This window comes from Melanerpes formicivorus, unplaced genomic scaffold (assembly GCF_026170545.1).
Source record: "Melanerpes formicivorus ecotype bairdi unplaced genomic scaffold, bMelFor1.0.p_v2 SCAF_122, whole genome shotgun sequence".
NCBI classification, from domain to species: domain Eukaryota; kingdom Metazoa; phylum Chordata; class Aves; order Piciformes; family Picidae; genus Melanerpes; species Melanerpes formicivorus.
In genome coordinates, this window is record NW_027142474.1 from 763,596 (window position 1) to 785,140 (window position 21,545).

Here is a 21,545-nt window from a genome sequence, read left to right on the forward strand (position 1 = left end):
CCTTTCCGTGAAGAAGCTTCTGTCCAACCTCACCCTCCCCTGCACAATGCCAGGGCATTTCCTCTCCTATCACCTGAGACTGGGCAGCAGAGCCCAACGCCGGCTCCCTGCAGCCTCCTCTCAGCGAGCTGCAGAGAGCAAGGAGGTCTCCCTCAGCCTCCTCCAGGCTAAACCTCCCCAGACCCTTCCCTGGTTTGGTTGCGCTTCTCTGGACCTGCTCCAGCTCTTCAGTGTCCTTCTTGGAGTGAGGGGCCCAAACCTGACCCCAACACTCAAGGTGCAGCCTCAGCAGTGCCCAGTCCAGGGGCACCATCACCTCCCTGCTTCTGCTCCCCACCCCATTGCTGCTCCAGGCCAGGATGCTGGTGGCCGCCTTGGCACAGGGCTGCCCCGGGGTGGAGGCTCCATCCCTGAAGAGATCCTGGGGGCGGCTTGATGTGCTCCGGCTGGGCCGCCAGGGGGAGCCAGGGGGAGCCGGCAGCGCCGAGAGCTCCAGGCCTCCGGGCCGCCAGGGGGAGCTGCGGGCGGCGGCCGGCAGCGCCGAGCGCTCCAGGCCTCCGGGCCGCCAGGGGGAGCTGCGGGCGGCGGCAGCGGCAGCATGTGGCGGTGGCCGGCGGCCGCGCTGCCGCGCTGGGCCCGGGCGCTGCGCAGCTCCGCCGCTCTGGGCGGCTCCAGGAACCTGCTGAAGAAAATGCTGCGCAAGAAGAAGTAGGTGCGGGGCCGCGGGCGGGCCGGGGCGAGCGGCGCCGAGGGTCCCGCGGGCACGGGGGAGCGGTGCCCGCCCCGGGAGCTCGCTGCGAGCGGCACCCCCGGTGCCCGCGGGGCTGTGGCCAGGGGCCGCGGCCTTGTGCCGGTCGCCGCGGGGCCGCCGGGGTTGTGCTTCCCGCGCACGGGCAAGGCGCTCGGCTGCCGAGGTCAAGCTGTTTTCCTTCCCTTTCTCCCGAAGGAAGAAGCTGTGGTACGACAGCCCTACCCTGGGGTCCAGAATGGTGAGTGCCAGCCGCGCCTGCTCGGTGCCGCTGGGACGTGCCAGGGGCGCTGCCCGGAGGAGCTCCCCGCGGACGCCTCCTCTCCAGCCTGGGCTGCCCTCTGTGCCAGCGCTCCCTGCACTCGTGAACCCGTAGCAGAGGGCTGGTCCCCAGGAGAACTTCTCGCTACCTTCTGTAGAGAGCAGTTTCTGTTTGCTCTGCGGCTCACAGCTGCTGCACCTGAGCAGTCTTCAGCTCTGCTATCCTGAGTAGTTTAGAGATTCAGGGATCGTTGTGAGTTACGGAGTCTGTTCTCGGGTGTGCAGCACTGAGATCCTGTGTTTGGGTCGAGAAATCAGTCTGTCTTACAAGGCAAGGAAAATCTGACAAGGCAAGAGGAAAGTGTTCAGCAGAATCATTTCTCCAGAGGAAGCAGAAGGGGAAAGGACTAAAGGTCTCTAAGGATTCTGTAGAGGTGTAAAGCTACTGATTTGTGGCAGTGACTCTCCATCTGTATGTAGTGTCTAAGGTGGGGTGTCCGCTGCTGCAGGGCAGCAAGCAGCTCGGAGCTGCACAGAGATGAGAAAGCTGGGCTGGGACACAGGAGGGGCAGGGGGGTGGAGGGGGAAGGAGTTCTCTATGGGAACACCCAGGAGGTCAGGCAGGAGGTCGGGGGGTGAAGTGGCTTTGCAGGAGCAGGCTCAGCAGGGGCACAGGACTCCACTGAACACTTTCTGGCAGTGTGGTGATTTGCGCTCTTGGTTTGTGTTCAAGATGCTCAAACCGAGCGAGGTGGCCTCCGTGCTGCAGGGTGAGCAGAGGAGAGCCAGGAAAGAAGACAGCATCCGCTACAGGGTCCTGAACAGCCTGATTCACAAGGCCCTGGCAGACATGATGACCACCTGTGAGATCAGCCAGGAGCTCTATGACCTCCAGCTGGACATCTGCAAGGCAAGTGCCCAGGCTGCAGGGCGTGCTGAGCCGCGGCGCCAGGGTGTGCCAAGGGGCAGCTCTGGCTGCTGGGCTGTGTGCAGGAGTTTGCTGCATCGCTCCTGCTGTGGCAGGGCTCTGGCTTCACCTTGCTGCTGCTGTGCCTTGCTCAGCAGAGGTTTGCCAGCGCAGCCTGGGCCGGCTCTGGTGAGTCTCCCGGTGTGACTGGGTTTTGCTGCTGCTCCCTGCCCTGCCCTCCCAGAGCAGGAGCCTCTTCTTGCTCACACAAAGGCATCTTCCCAAGGGTCTTTTCTTCCTGCAGCTGTGAGAGCTGATGGCTCCTTGTGTCCCTCACCAGCATCTTTACTCTGGCAGACAGAAGTGGGCCATGAGCTTAGTGCAGCACAGAGGCAAGCCTAAGGAAATGGCACTGGCAGACAGGGGTCCAGGAGGGACTGGAATCTGTGCCCAGCTGTGGCTGCTGTTGTGGTAGCTCCTGCATTAGGAAGGGAAGGTGAAGCTTTGCTCTGGGAACAGGCTTCACACCCTTGCTTGTGGTCTGTAGTTGTTGCTGTTGGTATTCAGTGACAGCAGTGACTGGCTCAGAAGCCTGGTGGACTCAGCTTGGTTGTTGGGTAGAAGCATGGGTAAGGAATTGCAGCAGGTGGCTGCCTCCATGACAAGGCAGCTGATGGAAGTGGATGCTTTTGGCAGCTGAGTGAATTCATTCTGCCTGCAGGCTGGTGATGAAAACTGTGAGGGCAAGAGGGACCTCTTGGCTCTGTTTGTGCCTTCCCCTGAGCACTTTGCTTTCTCCTCCCTCTTCTTGCTGCCTCCTTTGGCTGAGCAGAGAATTTGAAGCCTGTTGAGTGGACTCTGTGGTGAAACCAGCTCTGGGTGCTGCTGGGTGTCAGGGATGGCAGCAGGGGAAGTCTCTCAGAATCCAGTCTGTGTTTCATCTCCCAAGGATGCTGCCAGCCTCTTTCCTGTGCTTCAGCCCCTGCACACAGCTCCAGCTGCATGCAGCACAGCTGTGGCTTTGGTCTGCTGCTGAGCTGCAGCTGCAGGCACGGGAGGTGCCCAGCAGGCTCTGGGGCTGGGGACATTCTTGCATCACAGTGGTGTTTCTGTCAGACCAAAGCTGGCTGAGTGCAAGCCAGGCAGTGTGTCACAGGTCCCAGCTCCAGAAGGCACTCTGGGCTGGGCTGGGTGGCAGCAGCCTTGTGCTGACTAAATGCAGCACTTGCAGCTCAGAGCGGGGGCAGGCTGCTCCTCTGCTTCATCTCAGTGAAGGGGACAGCAGGCAGTGACCTAACAGATGGATAAAAGTCCTTTCAGGCACTGAATGTCAGCTTTGGTTTGCTCTGGTGCCCAAAGGCAGCCTGGAGGGGCTGTGCCTGGGAGCAGAGGTGCAAGGAGAGATCCTCCTAAGCGTCTGCCCCTCCAGCTCGGTGCCCTGCTGCTCAGTGGGAGGCTGTGTTGTGTGTGTGTGGGGTTTAAGGAAGCATTTTCCCTTCTGCAGGTGTCCCTGGCCTCCAACTTCTCAGCCTGCCGCATCTACTGGAACCCTGCAGCCACCACACAGAAGGAAAGCTACGTGGAGAGGGTCCTGCAGAGGAGTGCCCCCCGCATACGGTACTGCTGAGGGCACGCTCCACACAGCCACTCGCCCTCTGCTGCCACAGAGGCACAGCCTCTGCTTCCAGCCAGTCCATTGGGGGGCAGCTCTCTGCTCGTGGGGAGGGTGGCATGAAAGCAGTTCCTGTGCCCCTGCTTCCCTAGGCTCCAGCCGGCACTGCCTTCTGCTCCCACAGCTTCCACACCTGCAAAAGGAGTGCTGGAGGTGGGGGGAGCCCTGCCAGTCCTTCCTGCAGCCAGCACCTAGGACTGGTGTGGCCCTGCTGTGACAACTCTGTCCCCCACTGCTCTCAGCCCTGCAGGGGTTGTGAAGAAGCCAGGGGAGGTGGGGAGAGTGCTGTACATGCAGGAGCCCCAGCTGGCACCGTGGGTGCTCTGGGGTTTGCAGCTAGCAGCATCGTGGGGGGCATTCAGAGCAGGGGTTCTGCAGTGCTCCTTGCTTGACACCGACAGATGGGGACCCACCAGGGTGAAGCTCTGCAAACCACATCCTGGTGTCTGCAGTGCTGCTGGAGTGAGTGTCCCAGCTTGGAGCTGCCCTGGGGGAGCTGCACTGCTGCCCGCATGCTGCCCGCATGCTGCCCGCATGCTGCCCGCATGCTGCCCGCATGCTGCCTGCTGACCACTGTGGTTTCTTGCCAGGTACCTCCTGACCAGCCGGCAGATCGTGGGCAACATGCCCCCAGTGGTGTTTGTGAAGGACAGGGAAGGTGCAGCTGTGAGAGAGGTAACTGCAGTCTGTGATTTGATGTGCAGAGCCCAGAAGATGCAGACAAGGTGGCCTAGCATGCTGCAGGGCTCAGGAGGGCACTGACTTAGCTGCTCCACCCATCTGCATCAGAAAGCTCTAGTCTGCACCCCCTGCTCCTCCTGCTCCAAGCATGGCAGCAGTTTGCTGCTGGGGGTTTGTCTGCTCCGTGTGAGCCAAGTGTGAGCCAAGTGTGAGCCAAGTGTGAGCCAAGTGTGAGCCAAGTGTGAGCCAAGTGTGAGCCAAGTGTGAGCCAAGTGTGAGCCAAGTGTGAGCCAAGTGTGAGCCAAGTGTGAGCCGTGTCTTCACATGTCCACAGGTTGAGGAGTTACTCTCAGTTGCTGACTTTGGACCTCCAGAGGAAGAAGCCTTGCCTCAGGAGGATTCTAGGTGGGTTTTTGAATCAGGATCTGACAGGTGTCTGTTTTAATCTCTGTTAGCTGTCTTAACCTGGGTATGGAAGGAAGTTCTTCAGGATGAGGCTGGGGAGACCCTGGCACAGGCTGCCCAGGGAGGCTGGGGCTGCCTCCTGCCTGGAGGTGTTCCAGGCCAGGCTGGATGAGGCCTGGAGTAACCTGGGCTGGTGGGAGATGTCCCTGCTCATGGCAGGGACTTGGAGGAGATGATCTCTCAGGTCCTTTCCAGCCCAGATCATTTATGGATCTGTGAATATTTGCTCACAGCCTTTCTTTCCCCCCCAGGGGGCTGCTGTCCTCAGCAGCTCAGCCTGCAGAGCCTCCCCTGCGCCCCAGTCTCTTCGGTGTTGATCACGCAGCGCTGCATAAGCAGATCATGGACTACAAGAGGCTGAAGGTGTCCAGGGAGGCAGGGGGCAGTGCCTGGACAGAGGAGCAGAAGCAGCAGCTGAGCAGGGTGCAGAAGCAAAGGAGGAAGCAGCCATCAGGGGAGCCTGATGATGACCTCACCCCACAGCAGTACCTACGGGGCAGGCAGGAGGCTGAGCACTGCAAGGACACAGAACTGGCTGCGGACTGGGAGCTGGAGGATGACCTGCAGGAGGAGGCAGAGGAGCTGGGCAAGGCTCTGGGCCAGCCTGCTGACAAACTGCCCTGAAGAGGCCACTCCTGCTGTGGAGGGGAGGCTGCCAAGAGCAGAACCCCAACAAGATCCTGAAGGGTCTGTTTGTGCAGCCTGTGGGCAGGGCTGTGGGCACAGGGTGTGCAGGGACCCAGCAGAGCTGCTGTGGGCATCCTGGGGGCAGCTGCAGGGCTCTGGACCACAGAGCAGGATGGGATGCCACAGTGCTCAGTGCAGCACTGGGGCTGGACTGCAGCCAGTTCTGAGCACTTCCAGTGAGGGAGTGAAAGTGCTGTGCCTGTGCTGAGGTCAAATGTGGGCTTAGGGGGTTGGGTTTGCTTTGAGTGGTCTGGGTAAGAGTAGTCCCAAAGTGCCTGTGTCTGTCGTAGGAAGGTCAGGAGGGAGGAGGGGAGCAGAGCACTGGCAGCAGTGTGCCAGCAGCACAGGGTGGCCGCTGGGTCTCGGGGGCAGCTCTTTCACAGGCAGGTTTCAGCTCAATAATGGCCAATAAAGGCAAAACTGAAGTGAAGTTGGTTTAATATTCTTGTGTGAGGGGAGCTGAGAGCAGGGAAGTGCTCAGCTGCTGGGCAGGAGGGGGCAAGGCATTGACCATGGCTGAAGGGAAGCATGGAAACCCCAAAGGTGGGGAAAAAAGCGGAGGAACACCCCAGGAGGTGCTGGAGATGGGCAGAGGGAAGGGGAACCATGTCAGGAGTGAGAGCAGTCCTGATCCAAGTGAGCAAAACCAGCATGGGAAAACGAGAGGGTGTGAGGCCACCAGGGGCTGAAGCTACAGGGGAGGGCAAGGCCAGGGCAGGGAAAGGCTTCCTGCCTGGCGTGGGGGATGGAGGCTCCAGGGGCTGCTGGGGAGCCACAGGAGGGCTCAGCGGGGGCAGGACAGGGGTTGCCTGCTCCAGCCTCCCTGCAGGCACTCCTCCAGCACAGGCCTCAGCCTGGCCTTGGGGCCAGTAGAAGACTGGAAGCTGTCTGAGGGAGCAGGCAGGGGATGCCAGGAGCGGGCCTCAGTGTGCCGAGCATGGTGACAAAGCACCTGGCACCCTGACTGCAGCGCCCCCTGCTGCCCCTGTCTGCAACAGCTGTACTGAGTACCCTGCGTGTCGGCATCTGGGGGACGCAGTAAGAACTGTGTTGGACACTGGGCCTGGCAGCAGCACCAAGGTGAGCCATGCATGGCGGTGCCAGCTGAGGGCTCCAGTGGACACCATGGCTGCCAGGTGTCGCCTGGAGCTCTCCTCCAATGGGCACCATGGCTGCCAGGTGTCGCCTGGAGTTCTCCTCCAATGGGCACCATGGCTGCCAGGTGTCGCCTGGAGCTCTCCTCCAATGGGCACCATGGCTGCCAGGTGTCGCCTGGAGCTCTCCTCCAATGGGCACCATGGCTGCCAGGTGTCGCCTGGAGCTCTCCAATGGGCACCATGGCTGCCAGGTGTCGCCTCGTCCTATTGGCTGGTGCCAGTGGGTGGTGCCTTCACCCAACACCCTGCCAATCAGAGTGCCCTGGTGCTGGTCACATGGTGGCCTCACGTGATAGGTGATACCACAGGCTCCTCCCCTTGCAGGTGACGTCATGGGCTCAGCTGCTGCGGGGTCCCCGAGGGGCCCGAGCAGGGGCAGGTGCCAGGGCCCAGGTGGGCACCACAGGGACCCCTCCTACTGCGCCCCGCCCCCGGCCCGCCCAGCTCCTGGAGGCAGCCAATAGGAGCCTTGACCCAAGTCTGCTCCCATTGGTGGACTGCCAGGCATGCAAATGAGCGCCGACGTCACTTCCGGAGATAAATCGAGCGCCATTTTCTCTTTCTAGCCCTGGACGAGGAGCAAGCGGAGGCCGCGGGGCGGCCGCGGGGCTGCGGGGCCGGCGTGCGGGGGTGAGCCCAGGCCGGCCGCGGGCTCGGCGGTGCTGGCGCCGGCGGCGTCCTCCCGGCGCGCAGCGCGAGCGGGCGGTAGGCGGCGGAGGAGGGGCCGCGGGCGGGGCGGGGCGGGCGCGGAGGGGCGGCTGGGCCGGGCCGGGCCGGAGCGGCGGCCGGCGGAGGCGGAGGCTGCGGCGCGGGCGGCGGCGGGAGCGGCGCGCCCCCTGCCGCCCGCCCGGGTGGGTGCAGCCGGCGGCGCCGGCAGGCGGCCCGGGGCGCGGCGGAGCGGCGGCCGTCGAGGAGCGGCGGTGCCGGAACCCCGTCCCGCCCGGCCGGCGGCTCCCGGGCTACTCGGGGCGCTCGCCGCGCTGCCCTGGGGGCTGCTGGGCCGCGCCGGAGCCGGAGCCGTGCCCCCGGCGGCGCCCCGCGTGGGCTGCCCGGGGGCGATGCCTCTGCCGCCGCCGGGCGGGCAGCGGCTCCGGGCTTGCCCGGGGTGGGAGCAGAGCTCCCGGTGAGGCGCTCGGCAAGGCAGGCTGCGCGCCGGGGGCGCCTCCCCGTCGATGCCGAAGCCATCGATCGGCCCCGGTCCGGCCCCGGAGCCCGCGGGTGAAGCGTCCTGGCGGAGGCCCGCAGGGGCCGTGCAGGAGGGCGCAGAGCCGCGGCAGCGAGCAGGGTGATGGGGAGGGGAGGCGCAAGCCCTGCCCTGCAGGCCCTGGAGGGGCAGGGGCGGCGAGCTCTTTGTGTCCTGGCTGTCCGTGGCGGCACAGCAGCTCTTTGGCCCTGCCGCGGCCGCTGCAGCCTGTGCCGCACGGCGAGGGGCAGCGGAGCCGCAGCTCGCTCCGGGCGGCCCCGGCGCTGCCTCTGCCGCACACGCGGTTTCCTTCCACCGCCAGCAGCCCCTCTCGAGCCCTGACGGGAGCGTTGAGTGCTCACAGAGACTGGCTACTGGGACCCCCAGCCGGAGCTCTCCCCTGGCCGTGCTGCTGAGTGACCTTCCCTCAGCCTTGGGGCAGGGAGGGATGTCCGGGGCCCTGTTTGGAGAAGCTGGCCGTGGGCAGCCTGCTGTGCTACGAGCTGGGCGAGGGCTCTGGCGGCTCGTCCCGTGGAAGTTTGCTGGGAACACACACCAAACCGCCACCACAAATGCCCTGCCAGGCGGCAGCAAGCCTGCAGGGAGAATGAGGAGCACACAGACGTGGCTTCCTGCTGCCTCTGCCTCGGCTGGGTGCTGGTGGAGCAGGACAGGAGCTGTGGCAGCCCCGGCGGCTGGGGGCAGCGCTTGAGGCGAGGGGCAGCTGGCTGCGCGGTCCCTGGGAGCACCCCGGGGTGCTGCTGGCTGTGCTGCTGGGGCATGGGTGGCTCCCTGGGGGTGGCTGATGCTCAGGGCAGAGGTGCTGTGGCTGCAGGGATCTGGAAGGCTGGGCAGGAGCGAAGCCCAGGGCCCTTGGGGCCGAGTTTGGGCCATCAGCTGCTGCAGGGGCTCTGTGGTTTTGCTGCCTCAGTTCTGCTTGTGAAGGGCAGTGTGAGGTGGGCTGGGTGGGTCAGCAGGTTCTGGAAGCTGCTCCCCTGGGGGGTGAGAGCTGCATTTGCCTTGGAGGTGTTGTGGTAGGCAGAGGAAGGCTCTGGGGCTGGAGTCGGTCAGGGCTGGTTGCCCGTGGCTGTGGCGGTGAAGGCTCTCAGCCAGAGTGGCTGGTGGTTGTGCGTGGGGCAATGAGTGAGCTGATGCCTGAAGGGTGTCTGCAGCAGGAGGGCAGCAGAGGAGGTGGAAAAGAGCATGGATAACCAACTGGGACCAGGGAGCTCAGCTGGAAGCCTGAGGGAGGCAGCGTAGAAGGTTGCAGTGTCGCGATGGTGCTGTGGCAGCATGCTGGCTGCTGGTGCAGAGGATGTGCCAGAGGGACCCTGGGGGCCAGCTGAGGGACCCCACACCTCTGACAGGCTGTGGAAGCTGGAGGGTGATAGCAATGGCCCCCAAGTATCTGCTGGCTGGGGAGCTCCTGAGTCCGAGGGTCTCACACCCTGCGCCGCTTCAGCGGGCCGAGGCCTCTGCCCTGTGAGCTCAGCCTGCCTCCAGCAGTGTCTGCCTCCAGCAGTGTCTGCTTCACCTTTGCAGCAGCCTGGGGGCTGGGCAGGAGGAGCTGCTCCCACCAGAGCCTCCCAGCCTGAGCCACCTCTGCTGGCTGGCAGCATCCTGCCCGCCCAGGCGCCCTGCCATGCACCTCCCTTGCTCTCAGAGGGGCACAGAGCTCCCAGCAGAGACCTGCAGCCCTGCTGCCTGTCCCCCAGCGAGGCTTTCCTGCCCTGGTTTGGAATGCCCCCAGTCACTCTGCTCTCTCCATGCCCTGCAGGTGCCTGTGCCATCCCCTCCCTGCTGGGCTCAGGATGTGCTCCGGACTGGTGGCTGAGAAGGACCACTAGAAACCCAGAGCATCGCCTGCCCGATGGGGCTGCCTCCCCACCCCTCTCTGCACACCTTTGCTGTGGGGGGAGCAGGGGAGCAGAGTAGCATGTGAGTAGTTTGGGCTGTAGCTGAGCCCCCAGCTGTGTCCCTCTTGCAGAAATGGAGACTTGTCCTTCTCTCCTGCCTGCTGCCCTGCTGGGGCTTGGCTCACAGCCTCTGTGCTGCCTGGAGGAGTTTGTGCAGCTGCACACAGGGACACCCTGGCTTTGGGGCAGGGATGCTGTGCTGGGAGGGACCTTGCTTATCCTGGGCACTGCAGACTCTTGGAGTCACTCAGGACCAGCAGGGCTGAAGGGCTCCTGGGGGATCTCCTTTGTTTATTGGTTTTTAACCTGCCCTGGGAGGATGAATCCTTTAGCAGTGGGGACAGAGCTCTCCAGCACTGGGTCCTCTGCCAGCTGGGTGGGACATGCCTCTGAGGCTCCAGGTGGCACTGTGCAGTGCAGGCCTCTTCCTTTGCATTCTCTGTCCCACTTAGTCTAGGTTGCCCTTGGCAGTGCTGCAGGGAGGTGATGCTGAAGGCCTTCTGAAGTTCTGCTGATAGCTCATGGTGGTGTGGAGCTGGGGATGAGTGGCTGGTGTGCCCCAGCCCCCCTGCTGGGGAGGTGATTTGTCCCCCTTCAGCATCCTCAGCTCTGCTTTTCACATTAGCCACTGCATTAGTGTGGGGTGGCTTGGCTCCTGGCAGCTTGCAGCAGCTGCAGGGGGCTTGGCTGTGAGCAGCAATCCTGTTCCAGGCCAAGGACAGAGGATCAGAGACTGCTCACCTTGGCACCAGCAGCTGCTGTGGAAGGGGCTGCATTCCTGAGCAGAAGGTAGTGCAGTGCTGCTGTGCTTCCAAACACAGCATGGCTGCCACTGAGGAGGAGGAGAGCTTGAAGAAAAGGCTTGGATCTGCTCTCTTGGGGTAGGAGAAATGGTGAAGACTTCTCCCCTCCCCAGGGTGGGTGCCCTTGAGGCAGGAGCCAGGGGAGGGGTGGATGGGACCAGGAATTCCTTGGCCTGGGGCTTCTGGGCTTCCCTGCTGGGGAGCACCTTTGCCAGGCTGAGGCTTTGCTTTCCTGCTGCCCAGGGCAGTGCCTGGGGTCCAAGTTTGCCACATTTGTTTGTTTCTTTTGCAGGAGAAGTGCAAAATGTTTCAAATTCCTGTTCAGAACCTTGACAACATCAGGAAGGCTCGAAAAAAGGTGAAGGGCATCCTTGTGGAGCTTGGGCTTGACAGCTGCAGGGAGCTGCTGCAGGTAAGAGCTTGATGGGCACCAGCCTGCACGGGGAGCTCTGCACTCTGCTTGGGTGCTGCTCTGCCTCAGAGCTCCTGCTGGGGCCTCCCCTGGAGGGGTTGCTAGGGCTGAGGTGGTGTTTAGGGATGGAGCCCTGGAGAAGCTCTGTTTGTCAACAAGGTGTGGCAGGGGTGGTGCTGCAAGAGGAAACAGCTTGAGGAAGGGCACCACAGGCAGTGCAGTGCTGTTCTGTGTCCCACACAGCAGCTCTGCTGTGACTCACAGGCAGAAGGAGACTTCAGTCCACTCAGGGGCATCCCATCAGGCATCCAGGGCAAGCCCCTGAAGGACACACAGGCTGGCAGTTGGTCTGCAGGCTGGCAGGGAGGGAGACCTGATGAGTGGGCAAGAGCTTGTCTGAGAGAGGGGCTGGGCACTGTGCCCATGGCTGAGCAGGGAGAGAGGGGCTGGGCACTGTGCCCATGGCTGAGCAGGGAGAGAGGGGCTGGGCACTGTGCCCATGGCTGAGCAGGGAGAGGGGCTGCTGGCTGGGCACTGTGCCCATGGCTGAGCAGGGAGAGGGGCTGCTGGCTGGGCACTGTGCCCACGGCTGAGCAGGGAGAGAGGGGCTGGGCACTGTGCTCACGGCTGAGCAGGGAGAGAGGGGCTGGGCACTGTGCCCATGGCTGAGCAGGGAGAGAGGGGCTGGGCACTGTGCCCATGGCTGAGCAGGGAGAGAGGGGCTGGGCACTGTGCCCATGGCTGAGCAGGGAGAGAGGGGCTGGGCACTGTGCCCGTGGCTGAGCAGGGAGAGAGGGGCTGGGCCCTGTGCCCATGGCTGAGCAGGGAGAGAGGGGCTGGGCACTGTGCCCATGGCTGAGCAGGGAGAGAGGGGCTGGGCACTGTGCCCATGGCTGAGCAGGGAGAGAGGGGCTGGGCACTGTGCCCATGGCTGAGCAGGGAGAGAGGGGCTGGGCACTGTGCCCATGGCTGAGCAGGGAGAGAGGGGCTGGGCACTGTGCCCGTGGCTGAGCAGGGAGAGAGGGGTTGGGCACTGTGCCCGTGGCTGAGCAGGGAGAGAGGGGCTGGGCCCTGTGCCCGTGGCTGAGCAGGGAGAGAGGGGCTGGGCCCTGTGCCCATGGCTGAGCAGGGAGAGAGGGGCTGGGCACTGTGCCCATGGCTGAGCAGGGAGAGAGGGGCTGGGCACTGTGCCCATGGCTGAGCAGGGAGAGAGGGGCTGGGCACTGTGCCCATGGCTGAGCAGGGAGAGAGGGGCTGGGCACTGTGCCCATGGCTGAGCAGGGAGAGAGGGGCTGGGCACTGTGCCCATGGCTGAGCAGGGAGAGGGGCTGCGGGCTGGGCACTGTGCCCATGGCTGAGCAGGGAGAGGGGCTGCGGGCTGGGCACTGTGCCCATGGCTGAGCAGGGAGAGAGGGGCTGGGCACTGCCCATGGCTGAGCAGGGAGAGAGGGGCTGGGCACTGTGCCCGTGGCTGAGCAGGGAGAGAGGGGCTGGGCACTGTGCCCGTGGCTGAGCAGGGAGAGAGGGGCTGGGCCCTGTGCCCATGGCTGAGCAGGGAGAGGGGCTGGGCCCTGTGCCCATGGCTGAGCAGGGAGAGAGGGGCTGGGCCCTGTGCCCATGGCTGAGCAGGGAGAGAGGGGCTGGGCCCTGTGCCCATGGCTGAGCAGGGAGAGAGGGGCTGGGCCCTGTGCCCATGGCTGAGCAGGGAGAGAGGGGCTGGGCACTGTGCCCATGGCTGAGCAGGGAGAGAGGGGCTGGGCACTGTGCCCATGGCTGAGCAGGGAGAGAGGGGCTGGGCACTGTGCCCATGGCTGAGCAGGGAGAGGGGCTGCTGGCTGGGCACTGTGCCCATGGCTGAGCAGGGAGAGGGGCTGGGCACTGTGCCCATGGCTGAGCAGGGAGAGAGGGGCTGGGCACTGTGCCCATGGCTGAGCAGGGAGAGGGGCTGCTGGCTGGGCACTGTGCCCATGGCTGAGCAGGGGGAGGGGCTGGGCACTGTGCCCATGGCTGAGCTCTGGCCACGCTCAGCAGGTGGTGGTTGTGCATCCAGAGGTTCTGAAAGTGAGAGAATGGTTGGGGGGAGTGCACCAGCTGGGGGTTTGGTGCAGAGGGGAGCACTGCTGGCAGACACTGAGTGGAGAGGAGCTGGTGGAAAGGAAGACGTGGTGGCTGCTGCTGGCTTTGTGGCCTGTGCTTCCCCTGAAGCAGCCCAGGGTGCTGTTGGAGCTGGCCTGGGCCCTCAGAAGTGCCTAGCACACAGGAATCTTCTTGGACATGGGAGGGCCTCAGAAAACTGGAGAAGAGCTGACGGTTTCTGAGAGCAGTGGATGGCTCTGGCTTGGGGAACACCAGCTGCTCCCATGGGGTGGGTCAGAGGAAGGCTCCTCAGGGAGGTGTTCTCCCTGCCCTTGCAGCTCTGGGGATGTGCTCAGGGTGGAAGCATAGCAGTGCTGTGGGGTTGAATTCCAGAACCTGCTGCCAAGGAGCCCACAGAGGTAAGAGGCTGCATGGAAGTCAGCAGTGTGGGAGGAGATCCCTCTGGGTGCTCCTGTGAGCTGGGCTGGAAGCAGTGCAGGCAAAGGGTCAGTCCTTCCCCCTGGGCTCCTTTCAGGCTGTGCCTTTAACATTTCTTCACAGATCTTGAGCAGAAAACTAGTGAAATGCAAATAGATCACTCTTGGGTGTGAAAAGCAAAAGCCAGTTCCCAGCAACCCCATGGGAGAGAGCTCTCCCACAGCTCTGGTTGTGCCAAGACAATTCCTCTGCTCAGCTCTGCTTTGCTGCTCTGGGCAGACACTGACCTGCTGCTGCTCACCTGGGCTGCCTTGGTTTGGCTAAGTCCAACAGCAGCTTCCCCTGCTCCTTTCTCCCTTTTGGACAGGGGGTGGGGGCCAGAAAAGGAGAAGCCAGTAGCTTCCCCTGGCCTCTGACCAGGGGCTCCTGGTGCTGTTTGTTAAGAGTAAATCCCTGGGGGTGTTGTAGATCCTGTGTGTTTGTACACACTGACTGCACCCCTGCAGAGTGCAGCTCTGACTGTAAGCACAGCTTCCCTCTGCTCCCTCCTGAGCTGCTCTGCCAAAGTTAATGCTGGGGGAGGTTCAGCCCACCACATTACAGAATTGGTTGGTGCCCAGTGTGGCTCTCTTGCCATGAGCAAGTCTCTGAGGTGAAACAAACCCAAGAGACTCAAAGCAGCAGCTTCTGTGAGCAGAGGTCTGCAGTGGTGTCCAGGTGCTGTGTGCACTTCCCAGCCCTCCCCTCTGGCTGTGGCTCTCCCTTGTTTCCTTCCCTTCTCCAGAGCAGACTGCAGGAGCAGCTGATTCCTTCTCCTATTTGTTCTTTTAGAATCTGAGAAGCTTTGACCCAGGGGAAGAACACTTCTGCAACACTTCATGGCGTGATGTCTCTCCTTGGGAGTCTGTGGGCAAGAGGAAGGTATGGTGCTGGTGTGCAGCTGCTGTGCAGGTGTTCAGGGGCTGGGGTTTGTCACTCACACAAGTCCTGGAGAGGCTAAAGTACATGGTTTTGTGGGGAAAAAAAAGCTTTTCTAAGTGCTGTCAGTCAGGGAATCTTTAGTCTCCTCTGCTCTTCCTGTGATGCAGCTGGCTCTGAGGCCTCTCTGTCTCTCTGCAGTCCTGGTGTGCTGCTCCCTGCAGCTGCCTCCCATGTCCCTGGCAGAGTGAAGAGGCAGTGGTTGGATGCCAGTGGGTGAAACTGGAACTGCCATTAGAGCTGGGGCCAGGATCAGAGTGGAGTTGTGTCTGTGGGACAGCTTCTGCTCTGCAGCTGGACTCTTGTGTGCAGCCAGAACTGACAAGGCAGGCAGGGCTGAGAGGAGCAGCCCACAGGACTTATATGACTTGATGGTGCAGCAGGTGTCCAAGGGACCATGGCATGGGGTGGGACCATGGCATGGGGTGGTGATGGCTTGCCAGGGCTGCTCCAGTCTGCCTTCACTACCCTGGAAGCAGAGACTACCCAGTGCAGAAGCTGTCTGCTGTGGGGCTGCTTTAGCAATGCCTTCACATGGAGGCCGAACAAGCACAGCCACCCTGGCTCTAGAGGGGGAACCTTCTCTTACTGTCTGGAGAGAAGTCAGAGCCTTCACACAGCTCCTGGCTCAGCTGGGCAGCACCACCAGTAGTGCCTGGACCTGTCCAAAGACTGAGGCAGAGGTGGTGACCCTGTGTGTGGAACAGGTCTGACAAGCTGTGGCTCTTGGATGCTGAGCTTGTCCCTGCCCATTGCTTTAAGGACCCATAGCTCCTGGGTGGGTATCTGGCACCGTGGTGCCTGGGTTTGGCAGAAAGGAGGCTGCTCTTTCACAGGTTCTGCTACAAGCTGCTGCTACAGGAGACACTGAGGTGTTCGAGCTGCCCTGCAAACTCAGATGTCTGTTGGTGGCTTCTACCAGGAGTCCTGTCTTAGGGATACCCAGTTCTGGCAGAACCCTGGGGGCTGGAGGCTGTGGTGTCCTTCTGCCTGTCTCTGGCTCCTGGGGACTGACTGTGAAGCTACCCAGCAAAGTGTCACTGTGTGCTGGGGCACCTGCTTTGGAGTGACACTAACTGAGTTCTGAGTGCCTCTGAGGAGCCTTTAGGGAGTCCATCTGTACAGCTCAGGGCTGCAGTGGCCAATCTCAAGGACTTTTTCACAGTGTTTTAACTATTTTGCAACACTCTGTGTAAACCTGAAGTGCCCTCAGCAGGCTGCAGCAGCACTTGGGAGCATGAGAAGCAGCTTAGCTGTGTGTGCAAGGAGGAGATGCTGCAGAGCTCTGCTCAGGACAGGAAAGGTACCAGCAGCAGGCTGCCATCCACTGCTGCAGCAGTGCCTGCTGGAGCTGCAGTGCTGCAGGGGCCTCCCTTGGCAGGGCCAGTGGAACACAGGCAAGGCGTGGTGGGACACAAGTTCCAAGCTGGTCTGTGACTCCTATCTTCACAGGTGGGCTGCAGCATTACCTGTGTGGGTGCGGTGGGTTTAGGCCATGCCCTTAAAACTTTCCACAGATCTTGAGCAGAAAAGTAGTAAAATGTAAATAAGTCACTGTTGGGTGTGAAAAGGCAAATGCTGCGAGCTCTAACCAATCCCACTGAAAAGATAAGGGATCAAAGTAGCTGTACCAGAACAATCTCTCCTCTTCTGGCTGCTGCTTCACCTTGGCTGCATTGTTTTGGCTGAGTCTACCCTCTCTGCTCTTTTCTCTTCTCCTTTTGGTCCAAGGGGATAAGGGGGAGGCAGGGAAAGAGAAGCTATTAGCTTCCCTTGGTCTCTGGCCAGGGGGCTCCTTGTGCTGTTTGTTAATTGTCGGGCCCTGCAAATGTCAGTCCTGTGTATCTGTACACACTCACTGCATCCCATTGCAGGGTGCAGTTCTGCCTGCAAACACAGCTTCCATCTGCTCCCACCTGAGCTGTGGTCTGGCAAAATTCCTACTGGGGGGGAACTTTCAACCCACCACAGTGGGGTATGAATGAGCCTGCCTGAAGCTCTTCAGTGAGGCTAAAAGCGCAGGAATAGTTCTCCCTTCAAGTCTGCCTTCTGTAAGTGTGCTTGGCAAAGCCAGGAGGAGCTGGGCAGGTGCTGGGCATGCAGTGAGGGCACCCGTGGCAGGGGAGAGGGCTGCAGCCGCTGGCAGCTTCTGAGGGCTCTTTGTGTTCCCCTTGCAGAGGTACAGAACAAAGCCCTACTGCTGCAGCTTGTGCAAGTTCTCCTCCAAACTGCTCACCTCCTTCAGGAATCACTTGCACCGTTACCATGAGGATGAAATGGACCAAGAGCTGGTGGTTCCTTGCCCAAAGTGTGCATTCGCTTCTGACCCCAAAGTAGTGGGGAAGCACATCCGGATGTTCCACTCCAGCAAGAGGATCCAGAGCTACACGGTCAGCATCCTGGATGGCATGAAACAGGTGTGCAGCGACACCATCAGCTTCACCTGCCTGAAATGCCACTTCACAGACACCCTCTACTACAACATGAAGAAGCACGTGCTGATGAGCCACTTCCAGAGCCTGATCGGTTCCTACTTTGGCCAGAAGGCTGAGGAGGGCGGCGAGGACGCTGCCGAGCACTACTGCAAGAAGTGCAACGCCTGTGCCAGCAGCCAGGACTCCCTCATGTACCACGTCCTGACTGCCGAGGCGCACCGGGACCTGGAGAACAAGCTCCGGTCTGTCATCTCGGAGCACATCAGGAAGCCAGGGCTGAAGCAGATGCACATCGCCCCAAAGCCTCTGCAGGCCGTGGCAGCTCCTCCAGCAGCCGCGGGGCCCCCCACAGCCCCAGCAGGCTCCGTCCCGGCGCCTGCCTGCATCCAGCTCAGCTTCCCACAGAGCAGCCCCAGCCAGAACGTGGTGCAGCCAAACTCAGTCAGGCCACTGCCTGTCCCAAGTGCCTCTGGTAGCCTTCCACACACCACCTCTGCCCCGGCTGCCACCCCCTCGCACGTCGCTCTTGTCTCCAGCAACCTTCCCGCAGGCCAGACCAGCATCGGCATCCAGCCCTCGCCTCCCCAGCCCATCCTTGTCTCCCATAGCCTGCCCCTCAGCCAGCCCCTAGGGGCTGGAGCTCTTCCTCTCAACCCTTCTGTTGGGGCTGTCAGCAGAACTGTGGCCCCTGCAGTGCTGCCTCTCAGCCAGCCTGTCAGGCCTGGGCTCTTCCCTGTCAGTCAGCCCCTTGGCCCCATCAATGGTCCTGTCGCGGCCGGGACGCTGCCCATGACCCAGCCTGTCAGCCCTGTGAACCCCCCAGGGGCTCCAGGGGTGCTGTCTGTGAACCCCCCAGGGGCTCCAGGGGTGCTGTCTGTGAACCAGTCTCTTGGTGCCGTGAACAGACCCCTGGGCCCCAGGGTGGTGCCCGCAGCACAGCCGGTGGGGCCAGGGGTGGTGCAGCTGGGGCAGGCGGTGGGCTCGGGGGTGGTGCCGGTCAGGCAGCCTGTCAGGCCGGGCTTCCTGCAGCTCAACCAGCCGGTGGCGCCGGCGGTCATCCCGGTGCCCCAGCCGGTGCCCCCTGCAGCCTCACAGGGCACAGCCTTCCTGACCACTGGCTCCATCCTCCGGCAGCTGATCCCCACCGGCAAGCAGGTCAATGGGATCCCCACCTACACCCTGGCCCCGCTCTCGGTCACCCTGCCTGTACCCACGGGGGGTGGACTGGCGACGGTGGCACCCCCACAGGTGCCCATCCAGCTGATGCAGCCCGGGCCTGTGGCTCAGCTGTCCCAGTCCCCGGCCGGCGCCCCCTCCCCTCCTGTTGTGCTGGCTCCCCAGAGCATCTCCCTGCAGGGCTCTCCCCCCGGCCCCGAGGGCAGCCAGGCTGTCAGGCAGGCCAAGCAGTGGAAGACCTGCCCGGTGTGCAACGAGCTGTTCCCATCCAATGTCTACCAGGTGCACATGGAGGTGGCCCACAGGCAGGGGGAGGTGAAGGCGGAGGGGGCCCTGGAGCCTGAGAAGCTGGCGGCCTGCGCGCCCTTCCTGCGCTGGATGACAGAGAAGACAGTGAGGTGCTTCTCCTGCCAGTGCTTCCTCTGCGAGGAGGAGCTGATCAGGCACCTCTTGATGCACGGCCTGGCCTGCTTGTTTTGCACAGTCACTTTCCACGACTTGAAGAGCTTTGTGGAGCACAACAAAGCTACCCACAATGGGAAGAAGCAGCTCCACGCAGACTACAGCAACAGAGGCTTCCAGCTGGGGAAGGATGCTCAGGGGGACCTCGTGTTCCCACACTTCGATTTCAGCACCCTGCTGCCCCAGGAGGACATCGACAGGGAGGTGCACCTGGCCGTGCTTGCTGGACTCACGTCCAGGACGCTCATCCCTCTCTACATCAAGGTGAAGCCCCAGGCGGAGGAGGCGAGGACCAGGTACGGCAAGGTGTCCACCTGTCCCTTTTGCTTCAGCACCTTCGTCAAAGAAGAGAACTACCAGCGGCACCTGAAGGAGCGGCACCACATCATGCCCACGGTGCACACCATCCTCAAGACCCCTGCCTTCAAGTGCATCCACTGCTGCGGTGTCTACACTGGAAACATGACCCTGACGGCCATCGCCGTGCACCTGCTGCGCTGCCGCAGCGCCCCCAAGAGCAGCCTCAGGATGGAGAGGAAGGAGCTGCTGCTCGTCAACGGTGAGAAGCAGGACGCTGTGGGGCTGAAGAGGAAGCAGCTGGACTCCTGCTTGGCTGGGGAAGACCAAAGGAGCAAGGAGCAGCTGAGCCTCGGCAGTGCTGCAGGGGAGGTGACCGCGGGGATTGTGCCTTTCAAACGCCAGAAGGTCGGCGGCAGGGCAGAGGTGAAGAAGCTGCCTGGTGACGACCTTCGCTTCCTGGCTGTGGACCCTAAGGAGTACGACCACAACTCCTACGAGGCTCAGAAACAGTTCTTGATAGACTACTTCCACAAGAGGCCATACCCTTCCAAGAAGGAGATGGAGCTGCTCTCCTTGCTGCTGTGCGCCTGGAAGATCGACGTGGCCTCCTTCTTCGGCAGGAAGAGGAATGTCTGCCTGAAGGCCATCAACAGGCAGAGGCCGTCCGTGCTGCTGGGCTTCAGCATGTCTGAGCTGAAGAACATCAAGCACAGGCTGAGCATCAGAGATGACCCCGTGGAGGTCTGACCGAGTCCCCCAGTGCGGTGCCAGGCGCCCCCCCGGCTGCTGCCGCTCCGTCCGGCAGCCCCTGTGCAGTTCGGTTCCGCCGGGACTGAAGCCCACGGGGCGCGGCGGCGAGAGAGGCCTCGCTGGGCTGTGGCTGTTGTGTGGAAGCCAGGCCTGGATGGCCCTGGGCAGGCTCAGCCCTTGGGGCTTGCACACCTGGGACTTGCTTTACCTCCTTAGCTGTTCCCCTCTGGAGTAGGGACTTGCTGGTGGTTTGTTTCTTTGCTGTTGTTTTTTATGTTCGTGGCCCTCCCGCTCCAGCCCCTGACACTTTTTATACCACCTGAAGCATCTGTCTTGGTAAAAACAAACTTTATTTTATTTTTCTGAATGTCATCACCTTTTTCTGAAAAATAAAATGTCTATTGTTGGTTAAAATGCTGAGGTGAGCCAGGGGCAGAGCTCTGTCTGCGGGGTGAGGGCCTCCTCAGGGCTGTTCTAAGCCCATTTTGGTCTTAGCTGCTGCAGGGATTCTGCCCTTTCCAGCCGCTGCCCCCTCGCCTTCCCACAGCACTGGCAGCAGTGTTACACTGAAAACCTTTCCCCCTCACTCTCAGGGGGAACTCCTGTGCCTGCTAAGCCTGGTGCCTTGTTCTGCCTGCCCAGCACTGCCATGGGGGGCAGCGAGGGCTCCTGTGTTGTGCTGAAGGGCCTGGGAGTCGCTGTGGCAGCCGAACTGCAGCTTGCTGAGCTGGAGGCTTTGCTGGTCTTGGTGGTGGTGAAGCCTGCAGTGCTCAGACTCCTGCTGCTCAAAGCTGGGTAGCAGCACTGGGTTGGCTCTTCTTCCAACAGCAGAACTGCTCTGGACAGGGACAGCTTGCTTGGGTATGTAGAGGACTTCCCTGCTCCTGTTGGCCACACTGTTCCTGATGCAGGCCAGGATGCCCTTGGCCCTCTTGGCCACTCGGGCACACTACTTCCTCCTGGATCACAGGGGAACTATCCTGCTCCCTGTCTCCATCTGCCAGCTCAGGAGGCCACCTGTCCTGCAGACAACCTATCCTGCTATTGAAATTTGAGGCAAAGAAGGTGTTAAGCACCTCTGCCTTTTCCTCATCCTTTGTAACTATGTTCCCCTCCGTGTCCACCAAGGAGTGGAGGTTGTCCTTGCCCTCCTCTTGCCATGCATGTATTGGTAGAAGGATTTTTGGTTGTCCTTCACAACAGTGCCAGGCTAAGCTCTAAATGGGCTTTTGCCTCTCTAATTTTCTTTCTGCATGACCTAGCAACATCCTTACACATTCCATGGGTCACCTCTCCTTCCTTCCAAGGATGCTACCTCCTCTTTTTTTCTCTTAACTCGCTCAGAAGCTCATTGCCCATCCAGGCTGTCTGCCCCGGGGCTCATCTCCGGCACATTGGCACAGCCTGCTCTGAGCCTTCAGGAGTTCTTTCTGGAAGCAGCTGCAGCCCTCCTGGACCCCTTTGTTTTTAAGGGCTGTTTACCAAGCTACCTTCTGAGTTAGTTCCTTGAGTAACCTGAAGTCTGCCTTCTGGCAGTCCAGAGGGGAGGTTTTGTTGCTGCCCCTCTTGGCTTGACTGCATGTTGAACACTCAATTACCTCCTGGTCACTGCACCCCAGACAGCCTCCAACCACCACATCTCACACCAGCCCTTCTCTGCTTGTGAAAAGGAGGTCAAGCAGAGCCTTACCCCTGGCAGGCTCACACAGCAGCTGGGATAAGAAGCTGTCCTCCATGCACTCTAAGAACCTCCTAGACTGCCTCCTCTCTGCTGTGTTGAGTTCCCAGCAGATATCAGGCAGGTTAAAGGCACCCATGAGAAGAAGGTCTGGTGATCTTGAGACAGCCTCTAGCTGCCTATAGAATCATTCATCAACTTCTTCATCCTGGGTGAGTGGTCTGTAACAGACTCCAACCAGGATGGCAGTCTTGTTGGGCACTCTCCCTAATCTCTAGTTCCATGGCAGCTAGAGCCTCCCTGATGCACAGGGCCACCCCTCTACCCCTTCTCCCTGGCCTGTCTCTCCTGAGGAGCCTG

General features: G+C 61.6%; 2 protein-coding genes across 6 annotated transcripts; both read left to right on the plus strand.

The window, feature by feature from the left end:
- The first annotated feature begins 589 nt into the window (after window positions 1-589).
- Window positions 590-5,851, plus strand: RBFA (ribosome binding factor A). Of its 2 annotated transcripts, XM_068167711.1 has the most exons (7): window positions 590-708; window positions 947-989; window positions 1,743-1,919; window positions 3,421-3,533; window positions 4,179-4,263; window positions 4,604-4,674; window positions 4,986-5,851. In XM_068167711.1, exons 1-7 carry the CDS (start codon window positions 599-601, stop codon window positions 5,356-5,358), a joined length of 972 nt encoding a protein of 323 aa, XP_068023812.1. In that variant the 5' UTR covers window positions 590-598; the 3' UTR covers window positions 5,359-5,851. The 2 variants fall into 2 exon arrangements, with proteins under 2 accessions (XP_068023812.1, XP_068023813.1); XM_068167712.1 differs by lacking the exon at window positions 1,743-1,919.
- A 1,277-nt stretch (window positions 5,852-7,128) lies between these two features.
- ADNP2 (ADNP homeobox 2) lies at window positions 7,129-19,921 on the plus strand. Of its 4 annotated transcripts, XM_068167701.1 has the most exons (6): window positions 7,129-7,283; window positions 9,539-9,699; window positions 10,389-10,558; window positions 10,773-10,892; window positions 14,238-14,327; window positions 16,562-19,921. In XM_068167701.1, exons 4-6 carry the CDS (start codon window positions 10,785-10,787, stop codon window positions 19,502-19,504), a joined length of 3,141 nt encoding a protein of 1,046 aa, XP_068023802.1. In that variant the 5' UTR covers window positions 7,129-7,283; window positions 9,539-9,699; window positions 10,389-10,558; window positions 10,773-10,784; the 3' UTR covers window positions 19,505-19,921. The 4 variants fall into 4 exon arrangements, with proteins under 4 accessions (XP_068023802.1, XP_068023799.1, XP_068023801.1 ...); XM_068167698.1 differs by lacking the exon at window positions 10,389-10,558; XM_068167700.1 differs by lacking the exon at window positions 10,389-10,558 and having other exon boundaries at window positions 7,133-7,208.
- Window positions 19,922-21,545: the final 1,624 nt, after the last annotated feature.